The sequence below is a fragment of the Neolamprologus brichardi genome, chromosome 3 (genome assembly GCF_056152115.1).
Source record: "Neolamprologus brichardi isolate AB-2024 chromosome 3, ASM5615211v1, whole genome shotgun sequence".
Classification (NCBI taxonomy): domain Eukaryota; kingdom Metazoa; phylum Chordata; class Actinopteri; order Cichliformes; family Cichlidae; genus Neolamprologus; species Neolamprologus brichardi.
In genome coordinates, this window is record NC_142106.1 from 13,987,501 (window position 1) to 14,006,163 (window position 18,663).

The following is an 18,663-nucleotide window of genomic DNA, read 5'->3' on the forward strand; positions in this document are numbered from 1 at the left end:
GAAAATATTCAACACAGAATCAAGATTATTTTTTTCTCAGGACTGTTTCTAGAAAAAAAGTAACTTAATCAGCTGAGGTGACAACAGAGCGTCATGAAAGGAGAAGCAATGAGAAACCATCTCACCATCAGACCAGTCAGCATGACTGATGAGTGACTAATCATCATGCGTATGAATGCTGCAGTCATGATGTATCTTACAGCAGATCTTGATAAAATGCTGATATGTTTTAACATTCGGGAGGTTGTTAAACTCACTGGGCAACTCAGTTAAACGTGGTTTAATAAGGACAATGAACTAAATGAGATAAAATGACCCAAGTGGAGGGTGTAGTTTGGTGACATAGTCTGTCTGCAGGTTAGTTTCTTTTGCTCATCATTTCCTCAACTTTTAAACAGCAAGGATTAAAGGGAATCAAAAACTGAAGAGAAAAGTGCTGGATATGAATAAAGTTGAATAGAAAACACGTTTTTATTCTGCTTTTTTCTGTTAAGGTAACTTAACTAAATGGAGAGCAGAGGAGAGTCAGGTCAAGGATAAGTTATGCAAATCAGTAATTCAAATTGTACATATCTCAGTAAAATTTGATGCAAAGTTTGTGCTTGTGTCATATTACAGTCTCTTCTTTGTGTTGTTGGTACTTCAGTGCCAAGATAGACAGCGAATGCGCACCTGCAGACCACTTATGCGCAGCCCTGACTATAAATCATGCATGTTACTGTGTAAAAATTAATTCCTGATCCTTTAGAAGTCTAAGTGGGTAAGTCAGAGTTGCTAAGAATGAAAGTTTCATAGAAGATTCCATAGGAACTCATTTTTGACCCCACTTGTGGAAGAGTGGGGTAGTGATACAAAAACTGCATTTTCTTTAAATTAATGAAAAAATAAATAAAAATGCAAATGGCATCGTGTTACAAACATATTTATGAGGAATACCTGGAATATGAATATATTACAACTTTTCAATTTAAAGATTTTGAAGAAAAACAACCTGTGGGGTCATTTTTGACCCCACGTGTGCATCTAAGGGTTAAGAACTATCTTCAGCGTAAAGAAGAACAAGAAGTACTGGAAGTGATGATATGGCCCTCACAGAGTCCTGATCTCAACATCATCGAGTGTGTCTGGGATTAGATGAAGACACAGAAGATCTGTGGTTAGTTCTCCAAGATGTTTGGAACAACCTATCACCCGAGTTCCTTCAGAAACTGTGTGCAAGTCTACCTAGAAGAATAGATGCTGTTTTGAAGGCAAAGGTTGGTCCCACCAAATATTGATTTGATTTAGATTTCTCTTTTCTATCACTGCATTTTGTTGGTTGATGACAATAAATGATTAACACTTCCATTTTTGAAAGCCTTTACAGAATTCTTTCCTCGTCTGCCTTAAACTTTTTCACATTACTGTACATGTAAGGTTTCTGCTCTCATGTTGTCTGTATACTCTCTCCTCTGTGTGGTGGTTCTATTAAACCCAGAGCAAATAAACCAAAGAAGTTTAAGTGGAAGTGTTTGGGATTCAGAGGATTTCATTTATCATTGTAAGTTGTTATAAATTATTTAAAAATAAAACTAGAAGAGATTAAAAAAGTAAAGCAGTAAGTTTTGTTATACATGACATGAAAGCAGGAAATAGAAAGAGGGAGAGGTCCTGCCCGCCTTTTTGTTTGGCACATGGGAAGACAGGTCAGAGAGGTATAACAATGGAAAAATGCACCACACGAGGAAAGATACGGAGAAAAAAATAGCTCCCCCCAGACTGAGCTCCAACAGGGAGATCAGTTTGAGAGCAGAAAAAAACAATGGAGCTGGAGCCTATCCCAGCTGTCATAGGGCGAGAGGCGGGGCACACCATGGACAGTTCGCCCGTCTGTCGCAGGGCCAACACACAGAGACAGACAACCATTCGCGCTCACATTCACTCCCGCATTCACACCTATGGGCAATTTGGATTAATGAATTTACCTAGCCCCACAGGACAGTGGCACGGTGGTTCACAATGTTGCCGCACAGCAAGAAGGTCCTGAGTTCAATTCCACCATCAGGCCGGGGTCTTTCTGTGTGGAGTTTGCATGTTCTCCCCGTGTTTGTGTGGGTTCCCTCCGGGTACTCCGGCTTCCTCCCACTGTCCAAAGACATGCAGCTTGTGGGGATAGGTTGTTTTACAATACTAGGATTACTTACAAGCAGATAAATTCAAAGGCTCTTTTTCATCAAATTTCCATGTGCTGAATGTGAGCACTAAGAAGTTGGAGCAGTAACAGGAGACTCATAGTTAAGCTGGAAAAAGCTCTTAGACATTTCAAACATCTTGCAGTTCAGCTGGAGGCTGGTGTGGACCTCGACTGTGTTGTTGTTTATATTGACTGTAGATAAAAACAACAATAACAAAAAGCACAGCAGGAACTGTCACACCAGCTGCAGGACCAACAGATCCAATCTTCTCTCCTCCATCCTCCTTCCCTCCATCCTCTGTGTCTCCTCCTGTGTGACCTGCAGGTGAGAAACAGGTGTGAGGTGTCAGCTGTCAGGTAGGTGATGAGTGAAGAACAGAACAGAATCCATTTCCTCTTCAAACTGCTGTCAGACATTATCTACTGCACTCTGATCACATCACTCAGACCAGCTGCTTTCTACAAAGTCTCATCAACAACATCTTTACAAACAAACATCAACAACCAGGAAGCAGCTTCACCTCTGATCACACACACACTCAACTCTACTCACTCACCTGGAGGATCAACAACTCTCAGTTCGATAATGCTGATGACATCATTATCCAGATTTGCTCTCCTCCTGCGATTTGTTTTTATCTTAACACGACACTCGTATGTTCCACTATCAGCATTCGTCACATTCTTCAGAATCAAAGACACGTCTCCATCCTTCATCTGTCTGTCCTGCAGATCCACCCGATTCTTAAAAGATGGATGCTGCTCATCTGGATCTAACTGCTTGTCGCAGTACAAAAGGACATATTTTGGCTTCAGGTCAGCTCTGCTCCACTCTACAACTGTGTTAGGATTGCTGTTGGTGTTCAGAGGTTGACATGGCAGAACAACAGTCTCCAGCTGTGATGTTTTTCTTGACTTAAAGTGGAAACAAAACAAAGCAGAGAGGTTCAAAAGGTTAAAATGCTGTAGCACTGATCATCACAGACATACAAAGTTTAGGGAGAAGTTCAGTTCAGATATCAGGGTTTTAAATTTTATCAAACTTTCTGCCCTTCACTCTTTATGTGTCATCTAATAAGTGATAATAATAATATTTAACATCATCTCAACTCCTCAGCAACATAGAAGCAGCTTCACCTCTGATCACAGACACGCTGAATTCTGAAAAGTTACCTGGAACAACAGTCAGGTTGATGATGGTGATGTAGTCAGCAGTTCTCTTTCTCTGGTTTGGTCCTTTCATAAAAACTTGACATTCGTATGTTCCACTGTCAAAAATCATCACATTCGTTATCATCACAGACACGTCTCCATCCTTCATCTGTCCGTCCTGCAGATCCACCCGGTCCTTAAAAGATGGATGCTGCTCTTCTGAATCAAACTGCTTGTTACGGTACAAAAGGATATATTTTGGCTCCAGGTCAGGCCTGCTCCACAATATATCTCTGATGGAGTTATCTGGAGCTCTACATGGCAGAGTGACACTCTCCCCAACAGTAGCTGAGATATTTTTCTGGTCTGTAAGAGGAAAAAGATCAGAGAGGGTAAAATGGTCAAAGGGCAACTTTATGTTTCTACAACACTGATCACTGAGATGAGCTTCTGCCCACTGATCTGTGCTGACAGGATGTGGACCAGCTGGTCCACTGGTGCAGTCAGAACCAGCTGGAGATGATGGTGGATTTAGGAAGAAACCCCAACCCTCCCATCATCCTAAACAATACAGTACCACCTGGAGGGGAAAAAAATGCAAAGATACACGTACACACACATGCAGGCATGCACATAATGCAGGCATGCACATAATGCGTGGCTCAAAGTGTCAGCTAGATGCTTGGGTTAGTACAAAAGAAATTCATCTGTTAATAATGTCAGTTTTGTGACCATATATAATTCTTCTTACCATATTTCTTTGGTACTGGACCTGAGACACATCTTCTCTCCTCCCCTGCTTCAGAAATGCAAAACTCTTACTATTTATGCTGCTTTTTTAAGAAAAAAAAAATCGAAATCGAAAGTCCAATCATCTTCCCAATCTTCGGATTTTAATCTTCCTCAATTCTTCACTTTTGGAGTTCAAGTTTTATTAAGGAAAAGCTTTTTTTCCCATCTACCAAGCATGATCCACGATCTTAGAGAAGTTGTGTAAGAGAAGTATGAAATGCAATATTGGAGAAATGTGATCTGTAATTTCTAGATGAATGAAAACCACATAAAAGTTAGCAGAATTAGCCTCAATATAAAGGACACATTGCAAAGAAATGATTCACCTACTAAATATTCTTCAGTGCTGGTGACATATTGCAAACACAGCAATACAGTGGTGAGAGATTGAGGTTGAATTTGCAGAACTTTCTAGATGAATACCTGAATTTAGAGACAAATACTGAGGTCAGAGAGAAAGCTCAGCTAATTGTGCTCCCACATATTTATTTTGACAGAAGCATATCACCAAGAGTGAACAGTGGACTGCACTGAACTGGAGATGTGGAACATATTGTGAACTGTCACATTTCTGGAGAGCTTAAGGTGGACAGTGATGGGTTGATGAGTGACTTGATCCCAAATGGACTAATGTAATTGTGAGACCGTTTTGGGGGATTTGGTCCTCAATGGGAAACTTTTGGAAGAAACTTTCTGACCTGGAGTGTAGATGAGGGCCGAGATCCAATGGCCGTAAGCTTGTTCTGCTCCATAGTTTTATGCAGGTCCACCTTGGTGGCAATGCCAAAGGTGATGCTGGAAAGAAAGAACAGAGAACTCACTTTGTTGGGCTGGAAAAAATGATACTCCAGTAAAGCCTCAAACAGGAATAATCCAGTCGCAGAGAAGGTCATCAAATGTTGGAGGTATTTGGCACAGGCCAGGTGCAAGCCCTAAGTTGATGGGTTTGATTAGAACACACAGTGAGGGTGGCCTCCAATTCCTGGTTGGTCCTCTTTGTTTGACCATTAGTCAGTCACGAGAAGTGAACTGGGGTCCTCAGTTCAAGGCAATGTCACCAGAGATTCTGTGTAACATGAAGACGTGATCTGTGAAAAGCTGAGAGGTCTCTAAGGCTGAAGGAAGCTTGTAGAGAAACAAAATACACAGTCTTGGAAAAACAGTTTGCAATAGTTAGTATGGTGGCTTTACCTGGAGGCTAGTGAGGAAATCTTCCATGATGTAGGATCACAGTAAACCAGCAGGTGATGAGCTCAATGACTTGGTCTGGGCACAGACTCAACAGGCAGAAACATACTGATGGACTTCACAAATGAGGGTTGGCCATCAAAACATCCTCTGGAGGAAGGGGCTGCTCTGATTGTAACCTGGGGGGCAGTTTGGTGTGTAAATGGTAAATGGACCAGTTCTTATTTTACTCTGAGTACTCAAATTTGCCTCTTTCACACAAGAACATTTTTTCTATGCTCTTTCTATGTACGTGTTGTCTATCAAACATTCAGCATACATAGTCTTCGAACCACCAACCTTCCAATTAATAGCTGACCTGCTCTACCAACTGAGCTACATCCACTATATCCACTCTGAGGGTATATAGTATAATATTTAGTTGACAATCCTGAAATCAAATGGCTACAAGAACATTTACTAAACAGTTTATTAACTTAAATAAAAAACAGACATAAGCACTGTCACCTATAGTGTTATTTCACAGGAGATCACAGGAGTGTGAGACTGCTGGAAAGCTATCAGACGTGTGAGTGCTGAATCCAGAAACAATCAAATCTGCCACACGGAACAGTGTGTTGGGTCCTGGTCCTTTTCACAGTCATATTTAACAAAGAAACAACAGAAAAAGAAATGTTTAAAGACAAAATAGGAAAATGTTTATGTTTGGAGCCCTTCTATGTGGAGTCTGCATGTTCTTTCCATGTTTGTAGGTGTGTTCACTGGGTAGTTTTGCAGGGTTTCCTCAAACAGTCCAAAAACATGCATGGCGTTGGATTAACTGTCATCCTAAACTGGCCCTGGAGGGTGAAGACTGTTTTTTTAAATGAAAAAAAAAAAAACATAAACTAAAAAGCTCATATAGGGCTTTCTATGGTGGCCCCAAGAGGTCAAAAGCAATGCAAATTAAGACATAACATATCAATAACATAAAGGAACAGATGCAGTGGTGACAGAAAGCTCTGTAAAGCAAAGCTCTGTAGTGCCTAAGCATGGATGAGGTGTTGTTGTTATATCCCAGCTCCCTGGCACATAGCAAACACTTCACCTTGTACAAAAGTAAAAACAGCTTAACATAAATTGTATTGCACCATCAGTATTATGAAAATACATCTTCTGTAGAAATTTACATACCTTGTTGGGAGGAATAAAATCACAATGTTCCCACACAGGGGAGGACATCCTCCTCTTCTTAGCTGGCTCCATTCTCTCCTGACTTTCTCTCCTCACTCTCATAAACCTCCAAACTGTCTCCAAACTCTCACTAATCGCAACTCTCCATCAAACACCCACATTTTGAATGAAGTCTGAGGGGTTTGTATCGCTGTCATATCTCACGGCAAAGTTCGAACCACTTCATAAACCAGTCACGTTGTACAGACGGGCAGCGAGGCTTCGGACGTCATCATTTTTAGCTCCTCCCATAAATGAAGGAAGCCTCGATACGCGCATCGCGGAAACGCCCCCTCCATTACTCGACACAAGCTTCGAAGCCTCGATACAGAACGTCGCATCACTACTTCAACACTTATGTTTGTTTTATCCATTTTTAGACAGTGATGAGATCAGCTGCACACTCTACAGAGGCCCAGAGTTACTGTTAATATCAAAAATATAATGCTGTCCTTTGAGATTTTAACATAAGACTGTGAGTGTAATGGATCTAAAACTGTTTAAATCTTCAGAGCCCTCTACAGCCTGGTAACATGGAGACGTTAAAAACAACAGCATGAGGTTTCAGTAGTGTAGTCTCATTTGTTCTTTTCATTTAATAATAGAGTCCATATTATATCAACAGCTACATTCACCCTGGAGATAAACTAGTGAGGGAGACCATCAGGACCAAGCTGGGTTTCTGGGTCCAGAGGTTTGGAGAAGCTTCTTCCCTTTCTTTCATCACAGCTGTCCTGTGCCATAAGTTCTGTTCACCCGCTGAGAGAGGCTTCATTTAAGAAACACCAGGAAGACTGAAGCTCATGGCATTGATCAAGCAGGACTCGTGATCTTCATCAGCAGCTCCCTCACAGGGAAATCTTCAGCACTCCTCTGTAGGCCCGCCCCAGGAGATGGATAAACCCAGCATTTCATCAACACTGTGATGAGACCTTTGGTTTGTGTAATGTTATAAATACTCAGATACTCCCCAGAGGCTCCCGACTTTTACATAAAGATATTATATTTAGTCCTGTAGAAAGTTATATATTTAAAAATATGTGATCTTCTCTGGTTACTCTGGTATGAATAACTCTGAATCACTTTATGGTAAATAACACACTATCTGCAAAAAAACTGTGAAAACTGTGACCTTTGACCTTCATCAGGTTTTATTTAATTGTGTTAGAGAAAATCTCATATGCTCTTCATGCAGCTGAGTACATCAAGTGTTTAAAACAGAAGCTGTGCAGGTCTGAGATCAGCAGCTTTATGAAACACCAAACTGAGGTCCTGTTAATGCTGATATATAGTGACACAGTTACATGAGTGATTAATCCTTTTTTGTCTTTAACTTTATCAATAAAACAGCTGCAGCTTTCACTACAGCACATGTGGTACTTTAACCTTTGCACTGTTTTCATCAGTTCATTTTGCAGTTACCATGTGAACATGTTGGATGATCTGTCTGCTGTCACTGGGTGGTGCTGAGGACTGAATCGGAGGGCAGCTCCTGTAATCACAAAGACAACAGAACCATCAAACTCAGATATAAATTTTATCCCTCAATATTGAAATAATATAATAATTCATTCACCTGCACAGCTAAACGAATCCTGACTGCCGAGTGCTCATTTTAGCTAGCTAGGTCTCAGGAGCTAGCTAAGGACGGTAGCTACGGATTAGCTTACAAACACGTTTAACTTACCGAAAAAGTGCAGCGGGGCCTCGGGTCGTTCTGTCGGGTAGTCCAGTTTACTGAAGAACACCTCAGGCTGTCAGGTTAAAACACTCGGTCGTGTTTTCGTAGCGTAAACGCTGGTCCTCCTCTCAGAGCCTACGCTCTATCTGCTATTCGCGAACAGAGATACGCAAGTTTCTCCGTGACTGCAGCTGTCAGTCAAAGCTCTTATGATGACGTTTCACCCCAATTTAACATCACCGCGGTAGGAATTAGAATCAAACTTATGGGAAAGGAGACCCCTTGAACATCAATCAGCGTGATGAGAACTATTGAAAACAAAAGAAAGAATCTTTGGAAAAAAATTATCTTAGGAGAATTAATTTATTTTAGTCTGACCCCAGTCCCATCCGCTAACATGGAGGAGGCGGGGTTTATGACCTATACTGCAGCCAGACACCAGGGGGCGATAGAGACGTTTTGGCTTCATTTTTGGGGAGCTGTCGCGTCGTCCATGTTTTCTACAGTCAATTGCTGGCTGTGTCCCATTTCAGGGTCTGCACGCTTGAAGTACGCGCACTACGTGTACTACGTACGGTGCGTACTATAAGTACGAGAAGTGCGGAAGTGAGAGGCGTGTGAAATGGGACGGTATATGCTTCGTCGCGCTGTTCAGGTTGCCTAGCAACCATGATACTAACCGCGAGACACGTTACATACAGCTTTGTGTGACAGAAATGAAGGAGAAAATTGTTTTGTTGGTCAATCATTTTTTTCATGACATCACTTTGATTAGTTGAGTATCTGAGGCTGAGACCACAGGACTGTAAAACATGATTCAAGGGCTTCATTTCTCTACTGAACAGTCATTTAAGATTAGCTAGTAAATAATAATTAGTTAATGTTGTTCATGAGACTAAAGTCATCTCACTATGGTAATGTAAATATAATATGGCCAATATTATAGTATTGTCAGATTATTATATATATATATATATATATATATATCACTGACTTTCAGCTTGTTGTGTTTGTGGATATATGACTGACTAATTATCCATAAAATCATCAGATTCTCTGTAAGATTAAGGTCGACTATATGTATATTTAGAACTAGAGGCTTTAAAACCAAGTTAATGCTGAAAGTACAAAGATCACTAGTGTCACATAACTTTAACGACATGTGGCCAACAGCAATGTTTTAATGTTCTTCATTATTAAACATTGGCACATGAATAAGTGACGTCATATTCAGTACTTACTTTTGACGGTTCACTTTTCGGCCGCTCCCTTCTGCCGTATTTTGCGGCAAAATTATCCACACCCATCGCCGCGCTATGAATTGTGGGATATATGGGACCACGAAGCGTGCACCGGACCACGCTCGATATTTGGGGAAATCGACGGCGCATTTGAAGTATGCATTTCAAGTACACTTCGAATTGGGACAGCCGTCGTCGCGTGGCGGTGACGTAACCGCACTTAAAATGCGTACTTCAAGCGTGCAGACCCTGAAATGGGACACAGCAGCTGTGTTATGTTTTATGCTCTTGTGGCTGTAAGTAGTTGTATTGCAGCAGCATACAGACGGTGAAAAGTGAAAACTACTGTTTAAAGCAGCTGGTGCTGCCATCTAGTGACACTGAAGTGATCCAACAACTGACTTTAAGATCATCATGACTCAGTTTGACTCCTACATGTAACTTTTATTTCTTCTTGTCTGTCTTTCCAAAGAACAGACGCAGGACTTCCCAAAACATAAGACCAAAGCAGCCTGATATTAAAATCTGTAATTTTTGTATCCTCATGCCTTTGACTGAGAGCCTCTCTGCATTATTTCCATTAGATTTCCATAGTTGGTTTTCCTTTAAATATTAAAAGACATTTCCATCATTTATTGGTGTTTTAAAAAAACCCTACAACGCTCCAGAGATAAATAAACTCAACAGAGCTGGAGGCTAGTTCAGTAGAATCAATAGAATCCACTCATCGTGTTACAACAGATGTCAGTTTTTAAATTTGGTGAGGTTTGTGAATTCTAGATTATTTTATGAAAGATTTGCTCACACATATTCAATAATAGGGCATATTTTTGCATTCAGAATGACCACGTTTGTATGAACAAAGTGTAATCAAAGGGTCCTGAGAACAGACCAATAAACGCCCTGTAAGAGATTCAGCACACAGTGCAGAAGGGAGATGAGGGGGACCCCTACTCAGACACCTAAAAACTTCAGCCACTCTGAAAACAGTTAGAAGCAGAAGATCCTGAAAACAAGATCATCCAAATTTAAATCAGGAAGTCTTTTAGATTTTTAGTCTGATTCCTGGAACATTTTAGTCACGCATATAAAGCCTGCTGTATGCATTTAAAGGGATTTTATTCAGTTTAATTTTTGCAAATCTTGATGTTCTGTATCTGACAGCAGTGTGTGGATGAGCGCTTGAGGATCATGGTTTAGATGCTGCTTGTTTCCCTCTTCCTGTTTGCATTTGTATGTCTGTAATTGTGTCTTGATTAGTTTTAGGGTACCGAGTTAAGTGGGTCCAATGTTATTATTTAAACATTGAACCCATAGTGGCTAAAATGAATAAACTCATTGTAATTGTAATCATTTAAATTAGATGATATCTACTTAAAATGCTACTGTACTGATGAACTCCATCTGACACTTAGTGAAAAACAAGTTGTTGCATGGTTGGCGTCAAAATGTTTGTGGGCATGTTGCACAAATAACAGTGAATAAGGTGAGGAAATACAAGCTGTTTTGAAGCATTTCTCTGACATCAGAACTTTTCATAAAATGTGCCTATTTTGATCAGCGGAGGGTAAAATGTAAGTAAATATTTGCAGAGAGATATGTCAGTATAATAAAAAGGGGTTCCTATTTAATAATTATTTCAACTGGGTCCCTCCCACCTTCGGGGCTTGTATAGAAAGAGCGCTGGTTTTATTTAAGTGTCTGTCTCTGAACAGGACAATGTTATATGGAGTATGCATATATTACATACTAAAACATGTTAGCAATGGATCCCAGACAGAGAAGGATTTGTCCCTGGACCCTCTGACAGTGTATTTGACTTTTTCTAATTGAATGAATTACCAAACTGTGTTTCATTGTTCTGGTGACAGTGACAAGAAAGATCGAGCGATCGATTTAGTCGCCAAACCACAGGGACACATTAGGTTTTTTGATATCCAGTGCAGGAATATACTTCTCAGTGCAAGTAGCATTGTAAAAACAATGATTTTTTCATTTATTTTGTCTCTAATTCCAAATATGGGAGTTGTCGCATTGGGCTGGATAGTCAGAGCTGGCAAAATTACAGACATGCTGTTCTTCAGTAGAAGGACAAATACTAGTGGTGAAAAACTTCAGCAAAGGTTGAAGTACTAATTTAATCTCTGTAAGTAAAGGTGAAAAAAGTACTGGTTCTGAAATGTTCTCAAAGTAAATAAGTAAAAAGATGATGGATCTTTAGGTAGCACTCAGTAATAGTATCTAGTGAGCTAGCTAACTAGTTCACGTTTTTAATCAGGGGCGATTTTAGCCCATTTTTGGGGGGGGGCCTGTATTTTGGGTCCTTCACACGTCTGCTGCCGCAGCCATGACAGCTGGAATAAGTGAATGAGGGGACATTGCTGTGACTTTTATTTTTTCTCTAAATAATTAAAATCAATAAGATAACTAAGAAACAATCATCTACTCAGACACAGCAATATGTTTACAATGTCCACAAGGGGTCGCTGTAAGACCATAAGTTGGCTAAATTACACATATCAACCAAGTTGCTAGTAGTAAGGCAAGAACGTGGCAAGCTAACAACAGTTAAACTAAACAATGAACAACAGAAAAATCCTTTAACCACAAGACGTAATTATTGGAGGAGATTCTGGCCATTGGTATTAACTTAGTGCAAATTAATTAAATAATAATAATAATAATAATAATAATAATAATAATAATAATAATAATAATAATAAATAACAATAATAATTAAATTAATTAAATAAGCCTACTAACATGATATCAGTGTACTGAGGCACAACTTTAACTTTAACATGCAAAAACAACTATAACTATTATCATACCAGTTAACCTGTCAAAGGTAATAACACTTACTGGTTCATTAACGCACACGGAATCATACAAAAATGCGTTACAACTGCCATAGTGATGGGCGGATCAAAATTGAAATATTGATTCTTCCGATACCAGTAATTTATGTTCCAGTATCGATTTTCATAATAAAATATTGCTATTTTAGTACTTTGGGGTAAATTTGTAATTTATCATTAGCAGGAACACAGTGGAAAGAAACTATTTCATTCGGATCGTCTACATTGGAAGGGACTACTTCCTCTTATGCCTTTCATAGTCATATGCGAAATACGGCTATACAGTGGCTTGCAAAAGTATTCGGCCCCCTTGAACTTTTCCACATTTTGTCACATTACAGCCACAAACATGAATCAATTTTATTGAAATTCCACGTGAAAGACCAACACAAAGTGGTGTACACCTGAGAAGTGGAATGAAAATCATACATGATTCCAAACATTTTTTACAAATAAATAACTGCAAAGTGGGGTGTGCGTAATTATTCAGCCCCTTGAGTCAATACTTTGTAGAACCACCTTTTGCTGCAATTACAGCTGCCAGTCTTTTAGGGTTTGTCTCTACCAGCTTTGTACATCTACAGACTGAAATCTTTGCACATTCTTCTTTGCAAAACAGCTCCAGCTCAGTCAGATTAGATGGACAGCGTTTGTGAACAGCAGTTTTCAGATGTTGCCACAGATTCTCAATTGGATTTAGATCTGGACTTTGACTGGGCCATTCTAACACATGGATATGTTTTGTTTTAAACCATTGTTGCCCTGGCTTTATGTTTAGGGTCGTTGTCCTGCTGGAAGGTGAACCTCCGCCCCAGTCTCAAGTCTTTTGCAGACTCCAAGAGGTTTTCTTCCAAGATTGCCCTGTATTTGGCTCCATCCATCTTCCCATCAACTCTGACCAGCTTCCCTGTCCCTGCTGAAGAGAAGCACCCCCAGAGCATGATGCTGCCACCACCATATTTGACAGTGGGGATGGTGTGTTCAGAGTGATGTGCAGTGTTAGTTTTCCGCCACACATAGCGTTTTGCATTTTGGCCAAAAAGTTCCATTTTGGTCTCATCTGACCAGAGCAGCTTCTTCACATGTTTGCTGTGTCCCCCACATGGCTTGTGGCAAACTGCAAATGGCACTTCTTATGGTTTTCTGTTAACAATGGTTTTCTTCTTGCCACTCTTCCATAAAGGCCAACTTTGTGTAGTGCACCCCCAGTGATGGGAATAACGGCGTTACTAACAGCGTTACTTTTTTCAGTAACGAGTAATCTAACTGATTACTATTCCTATCGTTACAACGCCGTTACAGTTACTAACAAGAAAACGCAGTCCGTTACTATTTTTCAACAAACAGACGGTTGAAGCTGTGTTCAGCTTAGCGCATCTTATATCAGTTGCACGGAGGTAGCTGACTACGTAAGTAATCTGGACGCTACAGCTTTAAGCAGCTGTGCGCGCTCCCGCGGACGGTAATCACGATCACTGTCTAGCACAACACCTGGAGCTCAGGGGGCAAAACAATCGCATGAGTGCTGCTGTTTGACTGAGGAAGAATAAAGCAGTCGTGGTAAGCCAATCACACGACCACTTAAAGACAAAGCAACAAGGTGAAATATACCAGTTTTTAAATTGTGTTGATAGGCCACGTAAAACCAGAGTCATGATAAACTAATAAATATATATATATGTGTATATATATATATATATATATATATACATACATATATATATACACACACATATATATATATATATATATATATATATATATATATATATATATATATATATATACATACATATATATATACATACATATATATATATATATATATATATATATATATATATATATATATATATATATATATATATACTAGGGGTGCAACAATACACAAAATTCACGGTTCGGTTCGGTACTTTGGTGTCACGGTTCGATATTTTTTCGATACAAAAAATGTTCATGCTTTTTTAATTTGTCATTTATTAAAATTATAAATATATATTTTAACTCAAAAGTACAGTTTTTACATTTAATGTTGCTGAAACAACAAAATAATTAAAAAATAATCTATATGATCGAGAAATCACTCATCTTTGGAAAAGAGAGTTTATTACAGAGAAATGGCTCTTTCCGAAATAAAAGCTATACTATACGCTTCTTCTGGGCTATATTCTCAGCAGCATATTAAACATATCAGGTCCCCATAAGGAGAATCATGTGCTAACGGCTGTCTAAATGACTCGGGTTAAGTTTGTAGCATGCGTGCTTGTTGTTTTTGTCTGCTTCCACTTGTCTTTGCACTAGGATGATGTCGGAGTAAGTGTGCAGTCATATTTGTTGTGTTCCCACTAGTGCTGTCAGCGTTAATCTCGTTAAAATGACATTAACGCCACAACACTGCAAATCTCCGTTAACGAGCTACAGCGGATTGCAACGAGCTAACTGCGCTAACACACTAGTTCCCACCATGTAATTGAGCATTGCGTGGCACATCCAACATACTGTTTTACTTTTGTCCATGACACGCTTACCTTCAGGGTCATACGTCACATGAAGACCAAAATAGTTCCAAACGCCAGATCTGAATGAGGGTGGGGGAGGTTCAATTTGCCATGTTGCAAGGAGAGCTTAGCTTCTGTCTCGCTAGCTTGCCCTGCGCTCAGTGAATCTGCGTTCGACTACTCCGCCTAGGCTGCACTGTCGAGTGCAGATCCACTGAGCGCTCAACACAGACAGCATCGTCAGAAGGAAAGTTGATAAAATAAATTACAAATTTTGTATTGTTCGATACATATGTGTACCGAACCGAAAGCACTGTATATATATATATATATATATATATATATATATATAAATATATATATATATATACATATATATATATATATACATATACATATATACATATATATATATATATATATACATATATACATACACACACACGTGGCGTTTTTTCCTCAATAGTTTCGTCACGTTTACTGTCTAAGGAGAGCGCAGCGAGCACTCTCTGCTTATGAGCAAAAAATCCCCCCAAAAAACAAAAAAACAGGAAGTTTTAGGAGTGACGGAGAGAGAGAGCAGAAAAGGAGAGAGAGCACATTTTGAGATGTGAGAGATCTGTGATTTTCTCCTTTATAGTGGACAGAATTTTTTTTTTTTTTGGAGTACCACAAATAATTTGTATTGAATGCAGAACAGCTGATTGTTCTGTAAATAGTTTGAAATGGTTATTTAAAAAAACCAAGGTAAAAGGTAAATGGATGCAAATAACGTTGTTGTTTGCAAAACTTGTGCAGAGGATTTTAAAATTGACAATTTATATTTGCATTTAAACTTATGAAATATGATTCAATAAACATGTTTGTGGTTGTTACAGTAAAAAAATAACTTTTTCTACTCTGATTGTATGTTTTTTGTCTTATTTTAGATCAATTGTGTTAATACAGTATGTGAAAATGAAAACATAACTGTAAATTCAGACACGTGAGGTTGTGCTGAAAAGGATGATACCAAACAAGACAAAGTAAATCGTTTTTAAAGGTGAAATGTTGAGGTAAAATCAAAAGTAGTTAAAAATGGCCAATTATACCCTGGACCCCACAGGGTTAAACGTTTTTTTAAAGTAACGCAGTAGTTACTTTTCAAGTAATTCATTACTTTTAGAATATTGTAACTCAGTAACTAACTCAATTACTTTTTTGAAGAAGTAACTAGTAACTATAATTAAGGTTAAACATTTTTTTTAAAGTAACGCAATAAATACTTTTCAAGTAATTAATTTAGAATTTAGAATCTTGTAACTCAGTTACTTTTTTGAAGAAGTAACTAGTAACTATGATTAATTCGTTTTTCAAAGTAACTTGCCCAACACTGGACATTTAGACTTTAACAAATAAGCTCTTCCCGTTTTCCAGCACATTGTTGAATATGTGCTATGAAGGATTAAGCCAGTTCTGAAGATAAAATCCAGTACTAGAAAGGTGTACCTAATAAAGTGGCCAATGAGTGGATGAGTATAAAGGCACAAATGACAGAATACGAAGGGCCAGTAGGTGGCAGCAGAAGAGCTTTGAAACACATAACACATGAGAGCTAATTTCACCTCTGACCTTTAATTTCACAAGATAAAAAAAAAACACTCCTCTCTTCTTGTGTGTCTTCTGCATTCATCTCTGGTAGGAGGAAGCAGGAAGCAGACTGTGGTATGGGAGGTGGAGCAGAGTGTAAAACAGCTTCAAACAACAACCTGCACTTGATTTACAACATTACAAAATGAGTTACATTAATTGTTGTCTGGGTCAATTATCAAAGTCAAATCAAATGTCACAGCACACCTGACATGCTTATAGTTAGAGAAGATCAGTATTCAGGTTTATTATCAGCAGTTATTGGATATATTCATCCAAAAGGCAGATTGTTGACATGAAGCCTGATGTGCTTTTGCTGCTGCCATTTCAATCTCACAAAAGTAGAAGCAGCTGTGTTAGACAAATAACAGTTTATAATCCTGGTTCTGTTGTTTTCTTCTCTGTAGATCAAAAAACAGCAACAAGAAGCACAGCAAGAACTGACAGACCAGCTTTCAGTACATCAGATCCACTTGTTTCTCCTCCATCCTCCGTGTCTCCTCCTGGTTGACCTGCAGGTGAGAAACAGGTGTGAGGTGTCAGCTGTCAGGTAGGTGATGAGTGAAGAACAGAACAGAATCAACAGAAGTTAAGTTTGAAGAGGAAATGGATTCTTTTAAACCCCAAGATGTTTCTAAGCTGCAGATTCTGAATGAGTGCTTAGAATCCATCAAAGTTTGGATGGCTGACAACTTTCTACAACTTAATGAAGGAAAGACCAAAGTCCTTGTTTGTGCTCCTGCCAGACAGGTACCTAAAATAATGAATGCTCTTGGTCCTCTTTCAACATTTGTGAAATCGTCTATCAGGAACCTAGGGGTAATCTTTGACCCAGTTCTCACTTTGGATGTTCATGTTAAATCTCTGGTTTGGTCCTGCTTCTATCATTTAAGAAACATTTCTAAATTAACCCCTATTATATCTCGTACTGAACTGGAGATTGTCATTCATGCATTCATTTATCACGACTGGACTACTGCAATTCACTGTTTACATGTTTACATGTTTAAGCAAGGGCTACCTGGAGCGTCTGCAGATTGTCCAAAACACTCCAGCAAGGCTTCTGACCAAAACGTCTAAGTACTCACATGTGACGCCATTGCTAATACAGCTCCATTGGCTCCCCATCAAATTCAGAGTCCATTTTAAGATTCTGGTTCTAACCTTTAGAGCTCTTCATGGATGAGCACCAGCCTACATCATTGAACTTTTAAAGCCCTATGTCCCTATATGGTCCCTGAGGTCATGTGATCAGGGCCTACTCGTTATTCAGCAAACAAGGCTGAGAGCTAAGGGAGACAGTGCTTTTGCCACTGTGGCTCTGTCTCCCACTGAGCTTAAGATCTCTGGACTCAATAGTCTCTTTTAAAGAACAACTAAACTTTACTCACTCACCTGGAGGAACAACATTCAGGTCTATGCTGCAGATGGGCTCTGTATCATAAACAGCTCTCTTCTTGCGATTTGTTTTAATCTTAATACGACACTCATATGTTCCAGTGTCATTAATCGTCACATTCTTCAGAATCAAAGACACGTCTCCATCCTTCTGTCTGTCCTGCAGATCCACCCGGTTCTTAAAAGACAGATGCTGGTTATCTGAATCAAAGTGCCCATCTCGATACAGGAGGACATATTCATCCTTCAGGTCAGTTCTGCTCCATTCTACACCTATGTAGTTGTTTGGAGCTCGACATGTCAGGGTGACGTTCTGTCCAGCTGTGGTTGGTTTCTGGTCTGAAAGAGGAAACAACACAGAGCAGAGAGGCTTAAAGTACGTAATGGTTCCCGTGTAAAACAACCACCAGTCAGTCAAGTTGAAGAAAAACAAATTATAGAAAAAAAAGCATGTTACAATTGTAGAAAACATTCATAAGCAGAGTTATGACAGAAGAGTCGGTTTAAAATTGAGTGCAGCATTTAAAATAAGACTCCAGCTTACAAAAAACACTGAGTTTAAGGAGGATCCCATGACTATAAAACCTTTCAAATCAATCCATAAACTCACCGGCAGAGGCAGAAAGCTGTGAACAAGTGATGGAGACCAAATACACCCAAAATAGTGAGTGAGACGTTCCAGCAAACATTTCCATTTCTTTGAGCTCACGTTATGGTAACCATTATAAAATGTAAGAAAACAAAAAAAAGTTAGACAGTTAGACAGTCAGAAAAACGAAATCTAAACCGGCTTTGGGGAAGTTGAGTAAAGAGAGGAACTAGAAGCAGCGTCACTTGTGAG

At 39.2% G+C, this 18,663-nt stretch overlaps 2 protein-coding genes across 2 annotated transcripts in view; one reads left to right on the plus strand and one right to left on the minus strand.

The window, feature by feature from the left end:
* Window positions 1-18,663, plus strand: part of LOC102799100 (uncharacterized) — a 62,455-nt gene that overhangs the window by 13,411 nt on the left and 30,381 nt on the right. The window lies entirely within an intron of this gene.
* On the minus strand, window positions 16,738-18,617 carry LOC148103574 (butyrophilin subfamily 1 member A1-like). The gene is made up of 3 exons (XM_087838861.1): window positions 18,433-18,617; window positions 17,820-18,161; window positions 16,738-16,936 (listed from the first exon to the last, which is right to left on the minus strand). The coding sequence occupies exons 1-3, from the start codon at window positions 18,515-18,517 to the stop codon at window positions 16,833-16,835; spliced, it is 531 nt and encodes a 176-aa protein (XP_087694987.1). The 5' UTR covers window positions 18,518-18,617; the 3' UTR covers window positions 16,738-16,832.

Excerpts from the sequence above, each read along its gene's own strand:
- LOC148103574 (XM_087838861.1), bottom strand. The coding sequence starts at position 18,517 with ATGGAAATGTTTGCTGGAACGTCTCACTCACTATTTTGGGTGTATTTG. Across the intron at positions 18,162-18,432 it reads ACAGCTTTCTGCCTCTGCCG|ACCAGAAACCAACCACAGCT; the intron begins GTGAGTTTATGG and ends TTCCTCTTTCAG. Across the intron at positions 16,937-17,819 it reads CCTGAATGTTGTTCCTCCAG|GTCAACCAGGAGGAGACACG; the intron begins GTGAGTGAGTAA and ends TCTCACCTGCAG.